General features: G+C 39.3%; 1 protein-coding gene across 2 annotated transcripts in view; it reads right to left on the reverse strand.

Moving 5' to 3' along the window:
• Window positions 1-22,790, reverse strand: part of ADAM23 (ADAM metallopeptidase domain 23) — a gene marked incomplete at both ends in the record, with an annotated part of 169,260 nt that overhangs the window by 81,218 nt on the left and 65,252 nt on the right. For both annotated transcript variants that reach the window (XM_080797859.1, XM_080797860.1), the window contains one exon: window positions 3,446-3,509. In XM_080797859.1, the coding sequence (XP_080653985.1) occupies window positions 3,446-3,509 (64 nt within the window). The remainder of the gene's footprint in view (window positions 1-3,445; window positions 3,510-22,790) is intronic.

The following is a 22,790-nucleotide window of genomic DNA, read 5'->3' on the forward strand; positions in this document are numbered from 1 at the left end:
TACAGAGAACGTGCTCTTCCTGTAGGAGGTGGATCCCATAAAAGAAGGGTATAAGAAAAACAACACAAACATACCCAACTCCTTCCCATCAGTTAAGTGGCTCTTCCTTCCCGGAGCGGGAGTGAGCAAGGGGACAGGAAGAAGCCAAGGTGAGTCAACAGAGGCAGGAAAGGGCATTTTCCCTGCCCAATAATGATAAAGAGGAATAAAGTAGAGGGAAGTGGGGATGGGAGCATAGCATCTACCTGTTCAGTTTCCCCCTGCTGGCCAGCTGAGACTTCTTTTCATAAGCAGAACTGAAACCAAAGTACTAGTAAGCACTCCAAGTTATTGGTTCATCTCAAAGGAACTTAATAGAAAGGGTTTAAGTTGAAAAGGATTTTTACACCGTCCCATTGATACCTAGTTCATTTACACAAGAACTAAAATACCAAAAATTAACTCATTTTTAATAGGTTCATCAACAAAGTCAATCAACAAGTCACCAAAGTTGTTTCATCGCATGCTGTGTGCAGAGCACCGTGCTGGAACTCTAACAGAAGCAACTGCTCTGCAGAAGGCAGAACAAAAGTCCTTCCATACTCATTCACTGATACCTGGCCCCTGTCCTATATTGATTACTTAATTCATTGACCTCTCCAGTTCCTATTCTTTGCTTCACAAGGAAAGAAGTCCTTTTAACCCACTTTCAGCCAATAAAAATAAAAGCCTAAGACACCGGCCTCTCTTGGGAAGACTTGGCAACTAGATAGGGGCTTGGTGGTGGTAAAGAGGGAAAACCTTGACAAGCTTCTTCAGAGTGTGGACTCATCATTCTGTTTGAAACGGATTCTCGGGATACTTTAAATATCTGCACTTAAAGTTAAAGCCAAAGAGGCTTGGAGTAATTCCTTTCCTCCCTAATGAATAACACAGCGTGTGTGCACGTCTTTTCGTCTAAGCAGTGTGGAATCTCTGGAAGACAGGCTGCACACTGGGTTGAGCAGGTTTAATTAACCTAAGCATCCTTACACGTTACTTTCCTTCACTGGTACTCTGTACAAAGATTTTGCTAACGTGGAAGGCAATCTGAAGTTCAAAAAACAAAGTTTTTAAAAATATGTGTGTAATGGTAGAAGAGGGTGGATCCAAACAAACTTCCAGAAAGAAAAACGACCAATATGTAGCAAACCCTTTAAAGTACCAATTCTTTGACTCAGAAAAATCCCCTTCTCAGAATTAATCCTTCAGCGATTATTAAAGATGTGTTCAAAATGCATCAGGAGGGGCACCCGGGTGGCTCAGGCGGTTGGGTTTCCCACGTTTGGTTTCGGCTCAGGCCACGATCTCAGGGTCATGAAATCGAATCCCACATGAGCTCTGTGGAGTCTGTTTCAGATTCTCTCTCTCCAACTCCTTCTGCCCCTCCCCAATCTCCCCGCCCCCTTGCTCTCAAATTAATTAATTAATTCATTCATTATTCATTAATTAAATCTTTTTAAAAAATGTATCAGGAAGGCCTTTCCTTACAAATTATTTGTATAGTAAAAGACTGGAAGCAATCTAATGTCTATTACTATGGGATTTTAAAATAAATTATAGCAAATGAATAGGAAAGGCTATTATGCATTTTTAGAAATAAAAGCTCAGCAGATTATTTAAGACATTTTAAAATGTTCATAATGTTACTAGGTTAAAAAATTTCTGCTTCAACATAACGTGCAGCATGTCATCTTGGTTTTGGGGCGTGTATATACAAACACAGACACATACGAAACAGACTGTTACCATGAATTCATTATATATGAAGCAGTAAGTTTGGGTATATGGCCTGTTTGGAGCAAATGAGGCATAAAGAAGGGAAAAACAATGAACACAAGAAGAAACTACAATGAACACTTCCTTTGCCACAGCTGAAATACCTTTTGTTTTAAATCGTAGTTGTAACTGACACGAGCTTTGATGGGCCTTATTTATAAGGCTTCCTTCTGGGACCTCAAATGACCTCTGGAGGCCAATTAGCTATTCTGCTTCTAAAAAGAAAAAAAACTGACTGAACTTGTTAGTGAGAAGTTTGACTCAGGTTACTGAGGCCCGCGAAGGTGACTCCTTTGCTGAGTCTGTCAAATCCTCATGCCATCGTCCCTCCTCGAGACTCATGATTCAGCCTCTGCAGTCAGTGCTCAGGGCACTGGCGCGGCTGACTGAAGCTTTGGTTTGTGCAAATGCCAGAAAGCACCGTTCCCCATGCCTGATTTCGCATTTCTGCTCATTTTCCGCAGCATTCACTTTTAGGGAGCTTCAACAACCCCCAAGACCTAGCCTGAGGCAACAACCGATAGAAGAGTAGGGATGATATTGAAGTTCTTAACCTGTGGCATACAGTTCCAAGGTTTAAAACACGCACCGCATTACAAATGTGCCCACTGTTTACTGGACAGTTACAAATCCTGAGAAATCCCATAACGCCCTGGGCAGTATTTACCATGAAGGCCACCCATAAAAATTTGGCAAGAAGCTATCCCCCTGAAAAATCCTAGTTCTCTGTGCTACACAACCCAGCAAGCCCACGCATGAAAGGCCCACTTCTGTGCCCATACTCATTAGCAACATAGGAAAAAAAAAAGCAACGTTTCCCATTAGATTTTGTGTCTCTGTTTCCTCTCCTGTGCCCGTGGTGTTTGTTCCGTGGACACTGCTTAGGCTCAGTGGCACTCTGTGGACTTCCTACAAATCAGACTCTCTGAATGTAGCCATCCCAAGGATTTTCATCCTGACAGGCAGAGTTCACTGTCTTCCTTACATGCAAATAATCTTATTTGCATCTAAACCCACTGGCTCCTAATTGACACTCAGTTAAGAGAATAGTTAATCTCCATGGAAGGAAATCAAGTACCCAATTAGCTTTCTATGACAATGCACGGAGGGCTTAAGCAAGTTTATTGGCCCTCTCTCTCTGCCTCAGTGTCTTCCTTCCTTTGCATAACACAAATAATAATATCCATCCCCCAGAACTCCGGTGAAGATTAAGAACAATGTTCCTGAATCTCCCTTCCCCCACCTGTCCTCTGTCCTTCTCGGACACCAAAGTCTCTCGGACTAAACAGCCATTCTAGTCTCATCATTCAGACTCTATGACCATGAGCTGGTGATCTCCTACTTGAAGGCATTGCTATGGAGCTGTAAAGCTCTTTATACCTTTCATTTACAGAAGATACTATATGTATAACCAAAACAATAAACATTTCTTCATTGACCCGAATATACAGACTCTCTAAAGCTATCCTGAACATTTATAAGTTTTATTAAGTTTCTCCTAAACTTATTTTAAATTTAAAACAGGACCATAGTACAAGAGAACAGTTAATTTTATTGAGAGAGACATCAAAACAAAGTAGTGTGCAATGAAGAATTCTATGAGCAAGTATGTTTATGCTACAGGATTTCCAGATGTTCTTAACTGTACCTTGGAGTGCTGTGGCTTCCCATTTTCGTAGTGGATCTCCACATAATCAGAAGACAGCAAACCACTACAGGGGAAAGAAAATAGAGTGATTTTGGCATCCAAGACACTTAGAGGTTTTAAAAATAATCAGCTCAGTAGATGGCTGCCCGGGGCGTGTAGACCACAGAGCAGCCCTCCACGGCAAGCACAAATAGGTTCTCATCAAGAGCCCTGAACGTCCTCCAATAACAAATCATGCCTGTTAAACAAATCATCACTCTCTGAGAAAAAGACAAAATATGGATACTATAAGGGTGAAATCTGTTTATACACATTATGCATCATTTGACTGATAGGTTAATTAATATGGAACCAATGGAAAAGGCAGGCAGGGAAAGGAGGAGACAGACCCTATAAAAATCCCACAATTATGCTCTAACTAACTGGAATCTCAAAAACATTATCACTGAGGAAAAGAACAGCATGAAGGCCAGACAGTAAATATTTTAGGCTTTTCGGGCTACATGGACTCTGCCACGACTTCTCAACTCTAGAAACAGACACGGGTGATATAAACACACGAGTGGAACTGTGTTCCAGTTAAGACTTCATTTACGGACACTGAAATTTGAATTTCACCTAATCTTCATGTGTCATGACATTTTTTTCTTCTTCAATTTTTTCAACCATTTAAAAATGTAAAACACATTCTTAGCTTGAGGACTATGCAAAACCAGGTATGCTCGGTTTGGCCTGTGGGCCACAGTTTGCCAACCCCTGGAATAAAATAACAGTCAACAATAAAGACTTTGAAATCAGACAAAGTCAGAATGAAAGCCTAGCCCAGGCCCTCCTTAGTGCTGTGATCATAGGCCAGTTACCAAACTCGGCCTTTACTTGAGTCAAACAAAGGCGACAGAGAACATGAATCTCATGGGACGTTAGAGGCTACATGAAAGCACATGCCAGGCATAGCCCAGAACTCGGCACTAAGTCCGTGCTCAGCAGTGAGAATGAGGCTGCCACTGCTTTCATTTTAATTCAATTTCTCCAAACACATTTCTCCCTATACAGTGTGGAGAATGCAACCTATGAGCCTTGGAAAGAGCAGGCAACTATTGGGGCATCTGAGTTGCTCTTTGGGTTCTGCCACTAGAAATAATGATGACAAATGGTAAGTTCCATGTGTTGAACATTTACTAAGTCGTAGGCACTGTGTAGGGACTAGAAAGAGGTTAACTCATTTCATCCTAATGGTAAGAGGAGGACAAAAGTAGGCTCTACTATGTATGAGCCAGATGTGTGCCCTAAATTTAGGCCTCCACGTTCTCTTCTGCAAAAGGAGGGGCTGGAGAAGATGACTCCCTGGCTCCCTTCCTGCTCTGACGTTCTAGTTTCTCTAGTTCTGCCTAAGTGTAGGTTTTCTTGTTAGGAAATCTTGACGCTGCTGCTTTAACAGAAGTATGGAAGAACTCATCATTTTGAGAGCTGCATCTGATGCAGGTCTAACGTGCTCCAGTGAGGAAGGCTGGAGGCGGCTTGGAGCCAGTCAGCAGAGGGGGAGACGCATGCGCACCCCCAGCATGGTCTCCCGCAGCAGCTGGAACGTCAAGCTTGACACAAGTAAGGCAGATGCTGGTACCTTGGACAACTTCTTCTATGGAAATTACTAATCAAATATGTGTCTACTGATGTTTCTACATCTGAAATTAAATTGTGGTGCATCTACTCGTTTTAAAAATCTAAGTAATAGGGGCGCCTGGGTGGCTCAGTGGGTTAAAGCCTCCGCCTTCAGCTCAGGTCATGTTCCCAGGGTCCTGGGATCGAGTCCCACATCAGACTCTCTGCTCAGCGGGGAGCCTGTTTCCTCCTCTCCCTCTCTCTGCCTGCCTCTCTGCCTACTTGTGATCTCTAACTGTCAAATAAATAAAATCTTAAAAAAAAAAAAATCTAAGTAATAGTCCAAGTAACAACAATTCTTAACTCTATATACTTGAAAATACCTGACAGTGTACAGAAACGTCTCTTTTTTCCTAGTTAATTAAGTCAGCAACTAGCACTGTGAATAGACATAAACAGGGCTGTTGATGGTAATATTTCTCTGAGGAACACTTCCACAACACCAAGGCAGAGAGAGGTTTCACTAACTACCTTCTAATTACCTCTCTCTACAGGTAATTCATTATTTTCAAAATTCTCAACCACACAATCACTGGAGTATGTCTAAGAGTTGAAAACAAATTTATTTGTGTGTGATAACAAGGGCATATAATAGCTTTCTAATCATTAATTGCCAAATCTGATAAAGGTCACTTTAATTATCCTATTTACGCCTTTTAAAGGGCTTCCCTTCACCAACCCCCAACCATGGACATGGCTATTTCTAACACACGCTGCATTTGAAGATGTCTTTAAGAAGAAAAACAGCGACTTTTCCAGGCATGTGTGACAGACACTGAGCTGGACATAACACTGTATGCTCCTGTCACCTCACCATTCCACTCTCCACCTCCTATAAAAAACCACCGCCTCGGGCGCCTGGGTGGCTCAGTGGGTTAAAGCCTCTGCCTTCGGCTCAGGTCGTGATCCCAGGGTCCTGGGATGGAGCCCCGCATCGGGCTCTCTGCTCCGTGGGGAGCCCGCTCCTCCACCCCCCGCCTGCCCGTCTGCCTACTTGTGATCTCTGTCTGTCAAATAAATAAAATCTTTAAAACAAAACGAAACAAAAAAACCCACCATCTCCCCCATTTGCTCCAGCCTTTCCTCCAGTCTGACCATGGCACTCCCTCCCTTAACACTGTTGCTGTCACTCACCACAGCATCCCAAAACCTGGCATAACCCCTAGCACAAAGTAAGCACTTAATAAACACCCATCAAGTGCACAAACATCTACTAACATCTACTGTGTGCTGGGATGAAGGACACAACTTTCTGAAACTGAAACTAAGCCAAATCAGCACACATGTATGAGATTAGTCATCTCACCCTAAAGTATTCTTTGTAATCTCCCTGAAAGTGAATTAATAACAAAATGTAACCTAATTAACTATAATAGTCTTAAAGAATCATGAAATGAGATCTTTCAGTGACAGACAAGTAACAGTGGAAAGAAGAAGTAGTTAATTATGCAAGTGGTGTGTCTCTGGCCCCACCCAGAGGGGAAGGAGTAAGTAATCTCCATCTCTGGATGCCTAAGGATGGGTTGTCCGGCAGTCTCTGCTTGCAGATGCTCTTCAAGGCCTTCCCCCACCTGTTTCTACTAGTTGCCCCAGAAGAACTTCCTGTTGCAAATGCTGATCTATCTGGCAATTGTGGTCCCAAGCATAAATGATCAAGTTGCTTTGTCGATCAGCCAACTGGGTGCTTGACCACCTCTAGAAACTGATTAAAGGGAGTTTTGGAACACCCTAAATTCTGAAATAAACATCCTTTTTCCAATCATTTAGGTACCAAAAAGCTATTACAGGGCTACTACAATGCTTCTCATCCTAGTTATCTGGTGAAAGGGGTGATTCTTGGAAGTAAAGGAATAACGTAGGATGGAAATTCAAAGCAAGGTGGAAGAGAGGGGAAGAACTGGAGTAAGGAAATTCTCTTAAACTCCCCTCACCCTGCACTTGATGGTGAATCTGTACCACTGAGGTACAGTAAAAAGAACATGAATTCTAGAATCAGACTAAATGTGATTTTACTCAAATATGAAGAACAATGGTAAACACCTTGAAGATCCTGAACTCTAAGAGCAAGAGAATGGTAATGGTAAGACTATTAAACCATGGCAAGGGAGCCAAGAATCAAATCAAGGAAAGGAGCTGTGCTAGAACGATGCCATGCAGCCACCATCTCCCACTTCATTCTCCCCTTCTTAGCATGGTAAGACTACATTTCAAAGCTTCTCCAGCAGTGAGGTTAAGGCCAAGAGATTGAACTTTGGCTTATAAGATATGGTGGGAAGTGGTGTGGACATTATACTCCATGCATGATTACCCAAGCTCTCTCTTCCATGGCAACTCTGGGAGCCCCGTGCCCCAGATGGCATGGCTACAAGATGGGTGCAGCCTAGGTTCCTACATCATGATCTGGAGAAGAGCTTCTCAGGAAAACACTCAACTTGTATTGGACCATAAGGTGGGTAAGAGATAAAATTCTATAGTGTTAAATCTCAGATTTCATCTTTATTACAGAGACGTGGTTTTAACTACCCTAACTCCGAGCTTTATCACAAAGAAGAACTCAGAAATTTAATAGTCAAAGAATTTCAGAATCATCAGCAGATATACAAAGAAAGCCACTACAAGATCTAAGCATTGGAAATTCAAACAAAGAGAGAAATATGCTTTGGGGAGATTTTTTCCTATATAAATAAATATATGTATACTTATATATATGTATATACATAAATAATTTGTTGGAGTCCTCAAGTTTGAAATTTATGTGTCTCACGAAAATAAGCCCACAAAGAGCCAAGTGGTCAAAACTCCCAAAGGTTTGCATCTTCCACTTAGACTCACTATGGAGAAGTCAAGCATCCTTGTAACTGGGAAAAGTTACTTAATAGGAATCCCTTATGACTAAAAATCTTATTAACCAAAAAGGGTGGATGACTCTTAGGTTGTTTTTTTTTGGGGGGGGGGGAGGAGTTTGGTTTTTTGTTTTGTTTTGTTTTGTTCTTTTTGAAAATAATTTGAATCTCTTACTTTAAAGAAAGAATCGTATGTTTTCTTTTGGGTAACCCTGTCATGAAAGGCTGAATAGGCTAATCAACCAAACTGTTTGATTGGGTAAAGGTCAGGGCCTTGGCCTATGAGGGAAATGCTAGGAAAGACAAAGGGTGGACCACAAGGACACTATCTGGTCTACATGAGTTCAAAGTCATTTACTTCCTTATAAAAAAGGTCAAACTATCAGTCTCCAGAAGCGCACATCTGAAATCCACGTTCCCTGAAACTGAAAGACACTGAAATTTGTTGAATCCTCACAGTTCATACCCCTGACTAAAAAATTGTGTGGGTTACTGGGAGCAGAATGAGCTCTTCTAAAAGGACCTAGGGGCCAACAGGGCATCAGTAGATCCAAGGAAAAGTTGAGAATAATAGTAGCAAGCACCAAGGCTTACCAACTGAGTGGTCATATAATTTGTCATCCAAATCTGGCCATTTTGGCTCATTAATAATTATGCCAGGACAACAGATGTAAACCAAGAAGTTCTGGGACATATGGTTACCCTACCTCAAAGTCAAATTTTAGGTATGTACATCAAGTTCTATAGGGAAAGTCTGGCTAGTCTATGAAATGAAAATTATCCTGAAGCTGAGATGCTACTAAGCAAGGAATCTGTGAGTACGTCTCCTTCTCCAGTCGCTTTTGGCCTCTGTGATTACGTTTATATGGCCACCATTTTAGGGCAACCTTGGGGAGTGCGCTTGGGTTCGTAACATCAGGAGAGAGTCGGCAATCAGAGATGTGGAAGTCAGGAAGCTACAAATCCACATTCACCACAGCACCCTGGACTTGTCAGGTCTCTACCAGCCATGCTTCTTGTCACGCGAGGGCTTCATTCTTAAGAGTGCGATAGCACAAGTATTTTAATTCAGTCCTCAGTAGTAACACCCAGAAGTTACTTCCATGTGTGTTCAAAACTGGGATTGGCACAGAAGTCAACATTTATATGAACAAAGAGTAAAAAACTGTGTGTAGAAAAACAAGACAGCCACTAATGTCTAGTTCTATAATGTATATTCACTCGTCTGATTGTCTTCTGTTTGACAGGGCTTAGCTTCTCAATGTTGCAAGCGCTGATCATGCCCAGTGGCTCCTGACAGATTCACCCAAGAAGTCTCCTGCTGCCCTCTCCACCAGGTCTCATTCATTCATTTAATAACAAACGCTGGTCACTATGGAGATGAGCACCTTCATGGGGGTTCAAGCATAACAGCATTGTACAATGAAGCACCCTGCCTGTTCCCTCTTTACACTAGAAGCTTCTCCTTTCTCCTTTTATATATATACATATTTTTAATTCATCAAATAATTACTATAACTTGTAATGAAGAGAGACATAGAATTTAAACTCAGCACATTCATACAAGCGTAAGTTTGTAACCTTATAATTATCCTCTGTCCTTATGTTGCTTTCCTTTTTTGAAAACAATAGGCTTAAAAGTCAAATGGTTTTTCAATAGCCACTTTTCTCAGGGTTTAGGAAAAAATTAATCATCCCACCTAAAATAATTTTTATACTGAAAGTGTTTCAGCTAGAAAATATATAATCCTTTGAATGTAAACAATACAATAAGACTTTTAAGCTGCGCTGAAAGATTGGAGGCATGAAGAGGTTGGAATTTAAAAGAGTAGAAATGATATGTTAAGTGGGTAAAAGTAATTACAGATTGAATAGAAGCTTTGTGTTAAGTCAAACAAAGACAGCCTGCCAGGCGAGGGCTGGGAATGTGGGCATATTTCATAGGAGGGGAGCTGCAGGTGGAGAAAACTCCTAGCAGAAGCAGGATGTAGGGGTGTAAACCTCTTTGAGGGTCACAACAGGAATTTAATGAGTTTCTAAGTCACATAAGAGGTTGCGGCCAAAATTTTAATGTGGAGGCGCTCTTGCATCTCTTAGGTGATGGGCCCAAGCACCATATAATGCTAACCTAATATAACAGGGACCACCACGGGCAGGACTGCAAGTTAATAGACACGGAAGCAGACAAAGAAGCTAGGAGAGAAAGGAGGAATGAACTTGAGATGTAAAAGCTGATGACCACCGCCCAAGCTGGCTGGATCGGCCAATGAGAGTAGCCAATTAAGAGTTCCCTTCTAAGGAGATGGCATCAACAGAGATCTTTAATTAAATAAAAATTAATTTTTCCTCCTCGGCTTTGAAGTCAGACCATATGAAGTGGCTAACATGTTCCAAGCTGTGGCTGCCAATATTTCTGCAAGTATATACCAGTGATTCTGCAAGAATATACAAGTATTCTCACATACATGGTTTTACCCCCATATATCGTTAAAAAAAAAAAAAAGATTTTTAAACACCAGGTAAACTGAATCCAAATAAAAATGGCACACCTTTTCATACCTCTTGAACACAATTACACGTAACTGAAATGCTTTGATGCGTAATTTAAGCTAATGATGAATACTATAGTGTGCTGAATATTGCCAATGCAAGTTCTCTTCCAACATGCCCAACACTTCTTTTTACAGCTATTAAACATGGCATCACACACAGTGAAATCGTACAGAATGGGTATGGACCTGTGATCCACCTTGCCTTCCTGTAACCTTGTCCAGGACAGAGAGCTGTCCAATTCTTGCCACGTCCTACGATAAGAACTCCCTGCTTCTTCCATTTTTCAGTTTATCAGAAAAACTGCACATCCGTTTACACAGTGTTCCATTCTTTCCAAGTATGCATGAAATGGTCAAAAGAATAAAAAAGAAACTGATAGAAAATCTACCAGAAATAATAGGCATTAAATAAGGTAGCTGGTCGCAAGATTAGAATGCAAAAATAAAATACCCAGTTTTATGTGCACCAGCAAAAGTCAACTAGAAATAGTCTAGGGGAGAAGATTCTACCAATAATGACAAAAACAGAAATGAATTTCATATATGTGTTATGCCTGTAGATATATAGACATACATGTATTTATGCATAGATGTACATATACTCAATAACTTTTATGTCAATTCCATGGAAGATCCAGTAAATTTTTGCAACTTGACAAAATTATTCCAAAGTTCATCTTAAAGAACAAATGCTTATGACTACCCAAACATTTTTCTTAAAAGGGGAGTTACAATAGGATATTACTATTTTATTTATATTACAATTATAATAACCAAGATACAGAGCACTGACCTGATGAGACAGATGGCCCAAATGGGAGAAAAGAAATTCACATTTATATAAAAAACTTTATATATGAAAATAATGGCATTTTAAATTGGTTAAAAAAAAAGAGAGAGAGAGAGAGAGAATAAGGTATAAATATGCACAGGACAAGTGACTTAACATTTTGGGAATGTTAAATCCCTAATCATATCTTACACCAAACTAAAAATACATACAGTAAAGATTTATATTTTTTAAAAGAAAGCTACAAAAATACAGTTGAATGTTAGGAAGGAGAGGCCTTTTTAAGCATGATATTAAGACCAGAAATTATAAAGAACAGCAGATAGGACTATAAAAAAATTTTTAAACTTCCATGAGTTAAAAAATACCATAAAATTTCAAGAAAAACTAAGAAAAAACATTTGTAAAGCATGAAAAACAAAGGATTGCCATCCTTTACATAGGAGCCAAAATTAAAACCACGTAAAAACATATAAACAATTCAATAGAAAATGGGCAAAGGATGTGGGCAGGCAATTAACAAAACAGAATGTGCAAAATGCAGTTCACCGAAAAAGAAAACAAGAAATACTAATGGTTCTCAATTATATACAATTGCACTAGTAATAAAAGACCTGTAAATTAAAACGACCATAAGAGACCAATTTTTCCCATCGGTTTAGAAAATAAAAATGAATAATAACAGCCAGAGCTGGCAAGAGTTAGAAAAATGAGCGCTCTACTCGTTACTGTTGGGAATGTGTATTAGTGCATCTTGCTGGGGACAATTTGGCAACAGCTACCAAGTCCTAAAAACACACTCACCATTTAAATCCGTAAGTTTTTATAATCTCCTAAGTGCTACTTATAAAGGTTTCCTGAGGAAATAACTAAATAAGAGCGCGCGCGCGCGCGCACACACACACACGGGGAATCCCTGAAGATGATGTAGGTTTGAGTTGTTCTTTTTATATGTGGTTTTAGAGACAATTAGAAAGATGTTTACAACACTGTTCGGTGAAAAAAGCAAATGACTGAATATTATTATGTTTGGTAACTTTTTAAACATATGTTTCATTTACAGAAAGCAAAAAGTCTGCAAAGATAGACACTCAAATAGAACAGCGAGCTATTGTTTTCTGGGGAACTTTCAATGGTTTTTTATTTTCTTTCTTTGGCTTACCCATGAATTCCTGAGTTTTTACCTTGAATATATATTACCTTTTAATATAAGAAGCCACAATACAAGCTATATTTTTTAAAAGAAGAGGAACACAGTGCCTTTAGGAAGAATTTAATGAAGGGCTAATTTTAGGCTCGGGACAGGAAAGGAATCACAGCAGCTGGCGAGGCCACCAGCCACCATGCAGGGAGTATCGGCCGGGCTGTCTGCCTCTGTCCCCCCACTCAGTGCTCCCACTGTTCCGTGAACACCTGGGGGTTATTAATGCTAGACCAACTGAATGAGGACACAAGGGGAAAAAAAAAAAACCCAGTCCTTACCCTGGAGGTGTTTATCATCTCATACCTAAAATAAGACAAAGCCACGGGTCGCCTGGGATGAATAACAAAACATCAAGCGGGCCCCCCCACCCCCAAGGAGGAAACTCACTTCAAAAATGATGATCAGGAACTTTTCAATAAGAAAGCAAGGCCAAGGCAGCTTCGTGACCCAATGTGGTCAGGGAAACAGAGGCGGGAAAGAGCCGGTCATACAGACAGAGGGACCAGGCCATGCAGACAGGGAGGCATATTCTGCTAAAGGTCCAGCTGGGCTAGGGCATCCAACATGGACGAGGTTTGGGCCCAGGAAGGACACCGGGTTCAGCAAGGAGCTGTGACCTGGGGAAGGAAGGGCGCCTAGAATCGGGAACGCAGCACTTCGGAGGCCAAACTCGGTTTTCTGTCCGAACGGAAAGCACGCGGTACATTCTGTGTCCTCAGAAGCTGCAAAGACTGTAGGGCCTGGGAAGGGCTGAATACAGATAAGGTTCTTTTACTGGGTCAATTAGAGCCATCTGCAAAGTAATTAATGTTAGCAGCAGGAGAGAACAGCAAAAGCCCAGCAGAAACGCTAAGAAAAGCCCTTCCACAGATGAAAACCTGTAGCCTTAACTTTCCTTCACTCATTCAATTAACGGCTGAAGACTGAGGGAGAAACAAATAAAACAGGCGGGAGACAACTAAAGGTTTCACAAAGACTATGTGATTTTTACCTAAATGTTTCCATTTCTTTAAATGGTTTTACTGTAAATTGTAGCTCTTTGTCCTATCCAAATGCTAGTGCAAACTCGCAATTTTATGTTCTTTTAATAGTTCAAGGAATAACACGGAGGATATTAGGAGATGGAGAGGAGAAGGGAGTTGGGGGAAATTGGACGGGGAGAGAAACCATGAGAGACTGTGGACTCTGAGAGACAATCTGAGGGTTTTGGAGGGGTGGGTGTGGGGGGTTGGGTGAGCCTGGTGGTGGGTATCACGGAGGGCACGTATTGCATGGAGCACTGGGTGTGGTGCATCAACAATGAATTATGGAACACTGAAAAAAAATTTAAAAAATAAAAATTAAAAGAATTACAAATAAAAAAATAGTTCAAGGACAATAACATTTTTGTAGAAGAGCCACAGTCATCTTTTGTACGCTTTCTTCCTCTTCCTGCTCTGTCTAGGAGGAGTCTAACCCTTTGTCTCACTGGTGCTGCCCTATCCGGAGGCTGGATGGTGTCTGCGGGCCAGACAGAGCCCCAAGGCCACAGAGCAGGTCCCACAGGACAGTCTGACGACAGGGCTGCAGGGCCCTATAAAGGGAAAAGTATTTGAAACTGTCATCCTAGATTTCTCTGTACTGAGCTGGAAACAACATTCTATGCAATAGTGGATCCTTCATACATAACATAACGGGGATGTTTAGAGATCATAACCACAGCCTTTCCTAAATAGTACATGCTTTTAAGAAACTATCACAACGTAGCACCTAGAAACGTACCTCTGCAGTAACATCAAACCAAGATGGCAGACAAGAACACAAAACGGGGGTGCCTGAGTGGTTCAGTGGGTTAAGCATCTGCCTTTGGCTGGGGTGGTGATCCCAGGACCGAGCCCCACATCGGGCTCTCTGCTCAGCAGGGAGCCTGCCTCCACCCTCTCTCTCTGCCTGCTTCTGCCTACTTGTGATCTATCTCTCTGTCAAATACATAAATAAAATCTTAAAAAAAAAAGAAAACACAGAACGGCAACAAGAAGAGGAGGAGAATGAGAACTTTTTAAGGGTTTCTTCAAGTACAAAATGACTAGTATACAAAATAGCACCCATTTTTAAAATTACCTCTTAAAAAAACAATCTTCAAATTCATCCCGTACTTCATGGCATCAAAAACTGACCCATTGGACCTTTGATTATTAAAAACAAAAACAAAAACAAAAACAAAAACAAAATCACGAGTTCCTAAGGTCCAACTAATAGCTCTGGCCAGAGAATTTTTCATACTACCAAACTATGTGCCATTTTGATATAATAGCAAGATAATGGGCCTCTGAGGAGTATAGAATTTACCGGAAAAACTATTTGTAGCTTCTGTGGAAAGGGGATTCCATCCAACTGGTGTGGACTTTCAGATTCAGTGTAAGTCACTGTGGTGCTAACTTGGCCTTTTTCACTTTGCTCAGGGTTCTATCCTCAGTTATGAGAGAATGCCTGAACTAAACAAGCACCCAGATGTATGTATTGTAGACTGAATTAACGTCAATGAATGAATGAATGAGTAAACAGGAATCCAGAGCTCCAGTTCCTAGCCTGACTCTGACACTGACTGTCTCTGAGAACTTGGAGAAGTTCCTAATATTGTAGAACAATATTGGGTGAGTTTTCTTACAAAAAAAAAAACAAGAATGTTGGGTTATAGGATCCCTAAGGACTCTTCCAAATTTAAAGTAGTGATGTGAGTATGACTGCCATCATCTCCTACCCTAACAATATACCTGTGCTAAGCTGGGAGTTGGGGGTCATTAACGCACGCATCTCATCTATGCGGTACACGCTTTGTGAAATAATCAGCTGCCACATACTGGGATGACTTCGGCCAACATTTTCAAGAATGTTGCTAGAAGAAAAGTTCCACCCATATTCCATACGTACTGTAAAAAACCTCTTTACAGTTTTCTTGTTAATTCTACATGTTCCTCAGCCAAAAAAGAACAAACACCTCAATTTCCAAGATGTAAAGTGATAAACTTCTCTACAGATTAGATTAATAATGAATAAAAAACTTACTCATAGAAACTAATCTAAGAGCTAATATTTAAGAAGCTGAAGCTATATCTGTATTAACATCAACCTATTTAAGTGGTGTGCTAAAAATCAGATAATAATTACAAAACCATTACTTAATTGTAACTTAAAAAAACTCAAAAATTTAAAGTCATACTAACATGCTTTATTGTAAAGATACTGAAAAACCAGGGTGCCTGGGTGGCTCAGTGGGTTAAAGCCTCTGCCTTCAGCTCAGGTCATGATCCCAGGGTCCTGGGATGGAGCCCTGTGTTTGGGCTCTTTGCTCAGCAGGGAGCAAAGAGCCCGAGCAAAGAGCTTCCCCCTCTCTCTCTCTGCCTGCCTCTCTGCCTACTTGTGATCTCTGTCTGTCAAATAAATAAATAAAATCTTAAAAAAAAAAAAAAAGATACTGAAAAAAACAAAGATAACAGGGAATACTAAGTATCCTGCTTAAGTAGCTTTTGGTAAGCAAATCTGATGAAATTTCATGTCACTTTGAAGGATACATATAAAATAGTGATCACAGGTGAGCAATCTATTCCAGTCTAACTGCACAGTCTGAACACTTTGCATAAAGCTGAAACTGAATTTTTATCTCTTAAAAGCTACTCAAATCATTAACTATTGACACTTGATTCTCTAAATATATGTCTTTAAAGTCACTTTAAATAATTTATGGGAAGACACATTCCTTCTATTTTAATGTACATAATGTGTCAGTGCCAAAATCAAATCGGTGGTAGAAAAAAGCAGAACAACAGATATCTAAAATAACAGAGTTTTAAAACAATTTCTATAAATGGGCTTTTCCTCTAGCCAGACAACTTCCATTAAATTGTCTTAAAATGTTAAGTCTATGTCGACAGTCTTACCCACATTCACAATTAAAGTGCCCCTCAATGTTTGGATCAAAAGCAAAACCTTTATAAGATTCTAGAACCAGCCAAATCCCAGGGAGACTGACACAGAAAAAAGGAGAAACTATGCTATTTAGGTCCTTTCAGAGAAACTATTTTTAGTTTTATCTTAAAAACAGGCATTTTTAGAATCCTCATGAAAATTCTAACAATTAACTATGGCTCCATAGTGGCAAATTCACTAAGTATCAACAGTAAGTTCTAGAATCACGAGTTGGAAATGATAGGGAAGGAGAAAGATCCTGAATGAACTGATTCACATCCAGGTTTGGTAATTCACAATAGGGGTAGAAAATGGAGTAGACTACACTCAGAGAAAAATCCAAAAGCTACTAATCCAGGAGAGTCAAAACTCTGGGTCAAGAGAATATTCAGGAGTTGAAATGCATAGAGTCTAGAGATTATACCAGCATGTGAACACCAGATAAGCAAAGGAGACTCTCCAAACTACCATCCAATAGAAATGGCAGGTGCCATGTTGTATCACAGTTTTTGGTACTATCACCTACTCAGAAGAGGTATCCTGACAAAGTTCTGTGGATGATGAGTCCATAAGCCAGGAAGTTCAAAAGAAAAAAAAGACAAGACAAAATGGTACATCACACCCCAGTCTGAGGAATCCACAGGCACTGAGGGTCCTACAAGCAGAACTCAGCCCCAGATAAGGAAGGTGAGGCCTGAGACAACACATGGCAGCAAGAAAACTGAGACTCGGGCTACTTTCTGTCTCTATCTTTAGGTAAGTATCCATAAGTCCAAAGCCAATCCCAGGCAGTCTGCCCACAAAGAGTGGGAATGTATGGCTAAAAGAAGAAGGAAGGGGGCGCCTGGGTGGCTCAGGCGAATAAGGGCTGGGACTCTTGATTTCACTTCAGGTCACGATCTCACGGTCGTGAGAGATGGAGCCCCTGTCAAGCTCCATACTGGGTGTGGGGTCTGCTAAACATCCTCCCTCTGCCCTTCCTCACCCCAACTGCTGCTCATACTCTCCATTTCTCAGAAAGAAGGAAGGAAGGAAGGAAGGAAGGAAGGAAGGAAGGAAGGAAAGAAAAAAAACGAAAAGAAAAGAAAGAGAGGGAGGAAAGACGAGAACAGATGTGATAGTAAGATTACTCTAAGAGCACACATCTACTATTTCAACTGTTACCTGGAGATTAATGAAAGGAGTGTGTGTGTGTGTGTGTGTGTGTGTGTGTGTGTACGCGCGCATGTACCCATAACTTCTTAATGGGCTCTCTATAACAAATTGTAAGACATGGAAATGTTACTAGTATGCATCCTTACTTCTGGTAAACAGAAGTTATGTGTTCTCTAGCTGAGCGACCAACAGGAAATTTCTAATCATTCCTTAGAACATCAGACAAAGGTATGCCAGGTGTCAGTCCACTGAATACTTTCTTTGTATATATCTGAAATCTTCATTTTACTCTATTTCTAATTTCAGTAAGTCAGCATCAACAGCTGAACCCTTTCAGTACTAATCCTCCTTACCATCCTACACAGCTTTCTTTTTTTACGGAATGCAAGGAATAAACGAGCATCCACGTTTTTTCATTTTCTTCTGAAAATTCCATTGTTATTACTTATTACTATTTTTCTGGTTTTATCTTTGGTTTTGTTTTTAGGTAAACAAACAAGCAAGCAAGCAAACAAACAAAAAACAACTCCCAAATCTCCTACACAAACTTAGACACTAGGAATGTTCTCTTTCTCAACCTGCATGCTGAGTATATATGAATGTCCATTTTATTATTATTCCTTAAGTTGTAAAAACATGTTTCCATTCTTTTATGTATAATATTTCACAACTTTAATAGATTAGAGGAAAAGGAATCCAAAATATCTGTCAATAATAGAAACAGAAGAGCCCAGTCCAATTCTGACATTAAATATTTTGAATATGAGACAAAGGGAGCCAGAAGTGACCAAGGAAAAGGTATCTGGAATTAGAAAGCTCTCACTACCAAGACCAGAGGGGAAAAACGTTTAGAGAACATGTGGGAAGTGAAAAGCACAGAGAGAACAAAAGACAACTTTCTCCTTCCCTAAAAATAGCAGGCTTATTAGGCCATTTTTAGATTCCAGTGTTCGTGTAGGAGTCCATTTCTATTAAAGGAGTAAAACTTAGAAAGGGAAAAGAAGTTCTTGGAGAACACCGAAGTACAGAAAAGAAAAGTTCAGAAATATAACAAACTATAATAGACCAGACAGGATTTGAAATATCTATGACTTTATTACCAAAATATTTAACCCTCGAGCTAGACAGCTAATGGAACAGGAGATTAAAGGCATGAGACAAACAAAATTCTCCCATGTACCGATTTTCTGTGGAGCTACATAAGGACAGAAAAAGATGTGTGTGGCTCAAGGTTAAGTAGACCCCATAGGGAGCTGCCATGGCTGATAACTGGTTTCAAAGAACATGGTAAGTGATACCATCCCATGCCCTTCACTGTAACAATCTACAAATATAAATTTGATTTAAAAAAAAAAAACAAATACTGGTTTTTCAATCGCTCTGGAAACTACCTTGGCTGGAAAAAAAAAATCACTCTCAGTTGTTTTGATAGTTATTTTAAAGCACATTTCTGGATTCACAATGAATTTCTGAATTCTGAATTAACAATGCCAACAAACGTCTTCCCCTTCTCACTCCCACCTTCTCCTGTTGTTTAAGAAATTAATTTGCACACAGGAAGATGGAACTCATGAGCAATAACACCAACAATGGATCTAAGGAAAAGCAAGACCAGTGTCACACAGTACCAAAGTATACTCATATTATAAAGCCACTTCCAGATATTTTTTTGCTCAACAAGATAAAATCTTTTTCAGAGTTATTTTTTCATCAAAGAAAATATATTACAGTGCTAGAATATTTAGAACATCCAATAATTCTGAACTAGGTTATTCTAGGTTTTTTTCACATGCATGCTCAGAGGATCAGGTTATTATCAATCCTCTATTTTTACGCACAATTTTAAAAAATCCTGAGGCCATGTAATGACACTCAGCCTTTTGCATGACTAATAATATCTAAAACCAGAGGATATTTTTGAGATGACTAATAATTTGAATACACACATTAAACTATCAGAAAGGATGAGTGAAGTAATAGCATAATGAGGTTTTTTCCTTTTTTCTGTGCCTTACGCCTGATCATCCTATAATTCTTAACTAAAAAATAATTTGTTTGCTTATTCTTTAAGAGGGTATTAAAGAGCTTGTTTTAAAAATGAAAGATAATTCTAATTTTTTTAATCCCATAACCTCAGATAACAAGCACATGGATATCAGTTCTCTTTAGCTCTTTTATCTGCATTCCAGGCATCGCACTATTTTCTAATTGCCCAAATTTTACCACAGGTGTCACTGAAGCAATGATCCGAGCATTGGATAACTCAGTGAAGGTTCCTAGCTAATAGATCCTCACTGTTACCAACTCATCCTTTCTACAAATCCAAGGCTACTGCCATGATCACAATACCCAAGAGAATTGCATAATGGTCAAAATACTTCCAAGAACTGAAAATATTTCCCTCCCTCTCATTTTCTGTCTTAAGCTTGTCATTGTTTTTTTTTTCCATGTCCCATTCCTTACACAGATTATAAACCCCTCATACATAACAATAAAAGAATAAAGAAATAGAGGGAAAAAAACCTACTCCACGTTCCCTATGAAAAGAAATGGTCTTAATTTCAAGTTACCAAAAACCAAGAAGCTAAATACTGAAAACTCTGAGCCAACACGTATCTCCCCAGAATCTGAACTGCTCAAAAAACTTTTCAGATGTGAAATAAAGGAGGCAAAAGAAGGTAACAGGGCAAACTTCTGTTCAACACATAGAGCTCCCAGGAGCTCTGCAATGAGCTCCACTAACCCCCTCATGCCTCCAGGAAGATGGCCTCTCCCAAGGAGAGGAACAGACTGTGAAGCGTGATTAGGGCAACAAACCCAAACAAGCTGTGGGTCCCTGGCTCCCTCCCTGTTGCCACTCCCTCTCCTCCTACACAATGCTTCAACAAACAGTTGGTCTCAGGCATGGAGTCATGAAAACCAAAAAGAAAGGAACAGGGAACTAGAGCATAAATACGAAAGAAGAAAAGTACCAAAGCCAGGAGAGATGAAGGATATGCATCACAAGGAAACAGAGGAAAAGCTCAGATAAACACTTCCCTATGACCTCAAAGAAACTGTAGACATGGCCTCTTTTTTAAAAGGCTCTCAAAGAAACATCATAAAAGAATACAAAAAGATAAAAAGGAAGCTGGCAAAGATCAGGATGAAAAAAATGAAATAAAAATAAATAAATGTTCTAAAGATGCAAATCAAGCTGAAAACAGGAACAGAAAAAGCACAGTCAGGAATCAAAGATAAAATGATATAGATCTGACAGATACAGAAGACCACTCATACACACTGTTATTATTCCTGAAGAAGAGAATAAATAACATGGAAGAGAAAGAATAGACAAAAATGGAACATAAATTTCCTAAAATCAAAGAAAGCCTTGAGTTTGAAGCTCGGACAAATCAGTTTTCAGTTCCTGGAAAACTTTATAAAGCACCATTTATATTGAATAGTGTTATTAATCTTGGGGAAGCTACTAATATGGAAAAATCATATAATCATGTTAAGCCAGAAGAAGCAATCTCTCTAAGGAGAGAAAATGAGGTTGCCTCTGATTCATCCACAGCAATTCTCAATGTCCAGAGATAGTGGGGCCATCCCCATACAGTCCCAGGGGAAGTATACTCCAAAAATTTTATATCCAGCCAAGTTATTCTTCAAGTATAATGGCAATAAACAAACATTTTTGCACATTCAAGAAATCATGAGCTATAACATTTAAAAATCTATCTTGAACAACAAACATTTCAGTTAATTCCAGTCAAGCAAAATACAAATAATTCAGGAGGAATGGAGAAGCCATGGTAAAAAAAGGACTCAAGTTGGGCGCTGAACTCCTTAAGTTTAAGTCAGGGGAATTGTAAGGATTGAAAAAAATACAAGTGTTATAAACTGTGACTATGTAGAAAGAATATTATGACTAACAGGTAAGGAAGAAAGTGGAAGAAGAATAAATATATTAATTTCTTCTTCATTCTAATATACAATCCAGTTGAAACGTTCTTTTTTTAAATTACTCTAAACAATGTTCTTCACTGTTTAGCAAGTAACATTTCATCGTGAAGAAATATCCACCTGATTTTCATCAATTTCTTTCATTTTGCTGCTTCTTCTTTCATTAAATGTAATGCTTACTAAATTCCAAGTTTGTTAAACTTAATCACTTATGCTTAAAATATCATTATAGAATAACCTCTCTTTTGTAAATGATCTGCCAAAACTTCCATCTGTATGCATAGAGAGTTCTCTGAATTAAGTTTACAAATGTTAATAATGGTGACTTCTGAATGGTAATTTTTAACTTTTTCTTCTGTACTTTCTTGCCCTGACTTTGAATTTTATAATAAGCAGTATCATTAAAAAAAAACACACAACAAAATATTTCCTTCAGAAAATTGCTTTCGATGTAACAGCTACTCTTCTATGGCTCAGAAGTACAAAAATTTTTGACAATTAAAAAGAAACTAATCTAAACATCCTCCATTAGCTCCTTTTTATATTCAGTAACAACAGGTCTGTACCTTCAATTGAGGATGAAGAAGTAACTTGGAATATCCATGACTTTGTCACGGCAAGCTGCCCTTCTAATGAACGTCTGCTTTTGGATAGAAATCACTAAGACTGAACTTTGCCAGTGACCTCAGAGAGAAAAGTTAAGAGAATGATCCATCAAGCTACTAAGGTGCTTTGTTACAAGTCCAATGCTGTTCCTAACTTCTCAGAAATAAGAAAAGATTTTTATTCCTCAAAGGTACTTGAAACTTGGTAGGTGTTCAATGCATGCTAACATCTACTTTAAGAAGTAATACCTAAAAAGCAGAGGACTTTGTTGAGCCCTTTACTTTTCTAAATACTATTGGGAAAATAATTTAAAATGAACTAGGCAATGAAAGAAAAAGGAGAGGAAAGTTACCTTTTTTATCTCTTCTTCACCCATTCTCTTCATATCCTTATTTCTATTGGAAAACAGAACTAAAAATGAAGGAATTCCAAGCAGGCTGCACAGTGATGACTGCCCTATAGATCTGTGCTCTATGATCACCATCTCCTCCCAGCCTAGATATTAAGGGCTTGAATAAGTCTATCATGAAATAAAGGACATTCCTGCAAAGTTTAAAGACACCTACAAACTGAAAATCATGTTTGCATTTTTATATCAGCAAGACCAAACACAAGTATAAAATTATGACTTGAAAATACACAA

This window comes from Martes martes (assembly GCF_963455335.1).
Source record: "Martes martes genome assembly, chromosome: 3".
Classification (NCBI taxonomy): Eukaryota; Metazoa; Chordata; class Mammalia; order Carnivora; family Mustelidae; genus Martes; species Martes martes.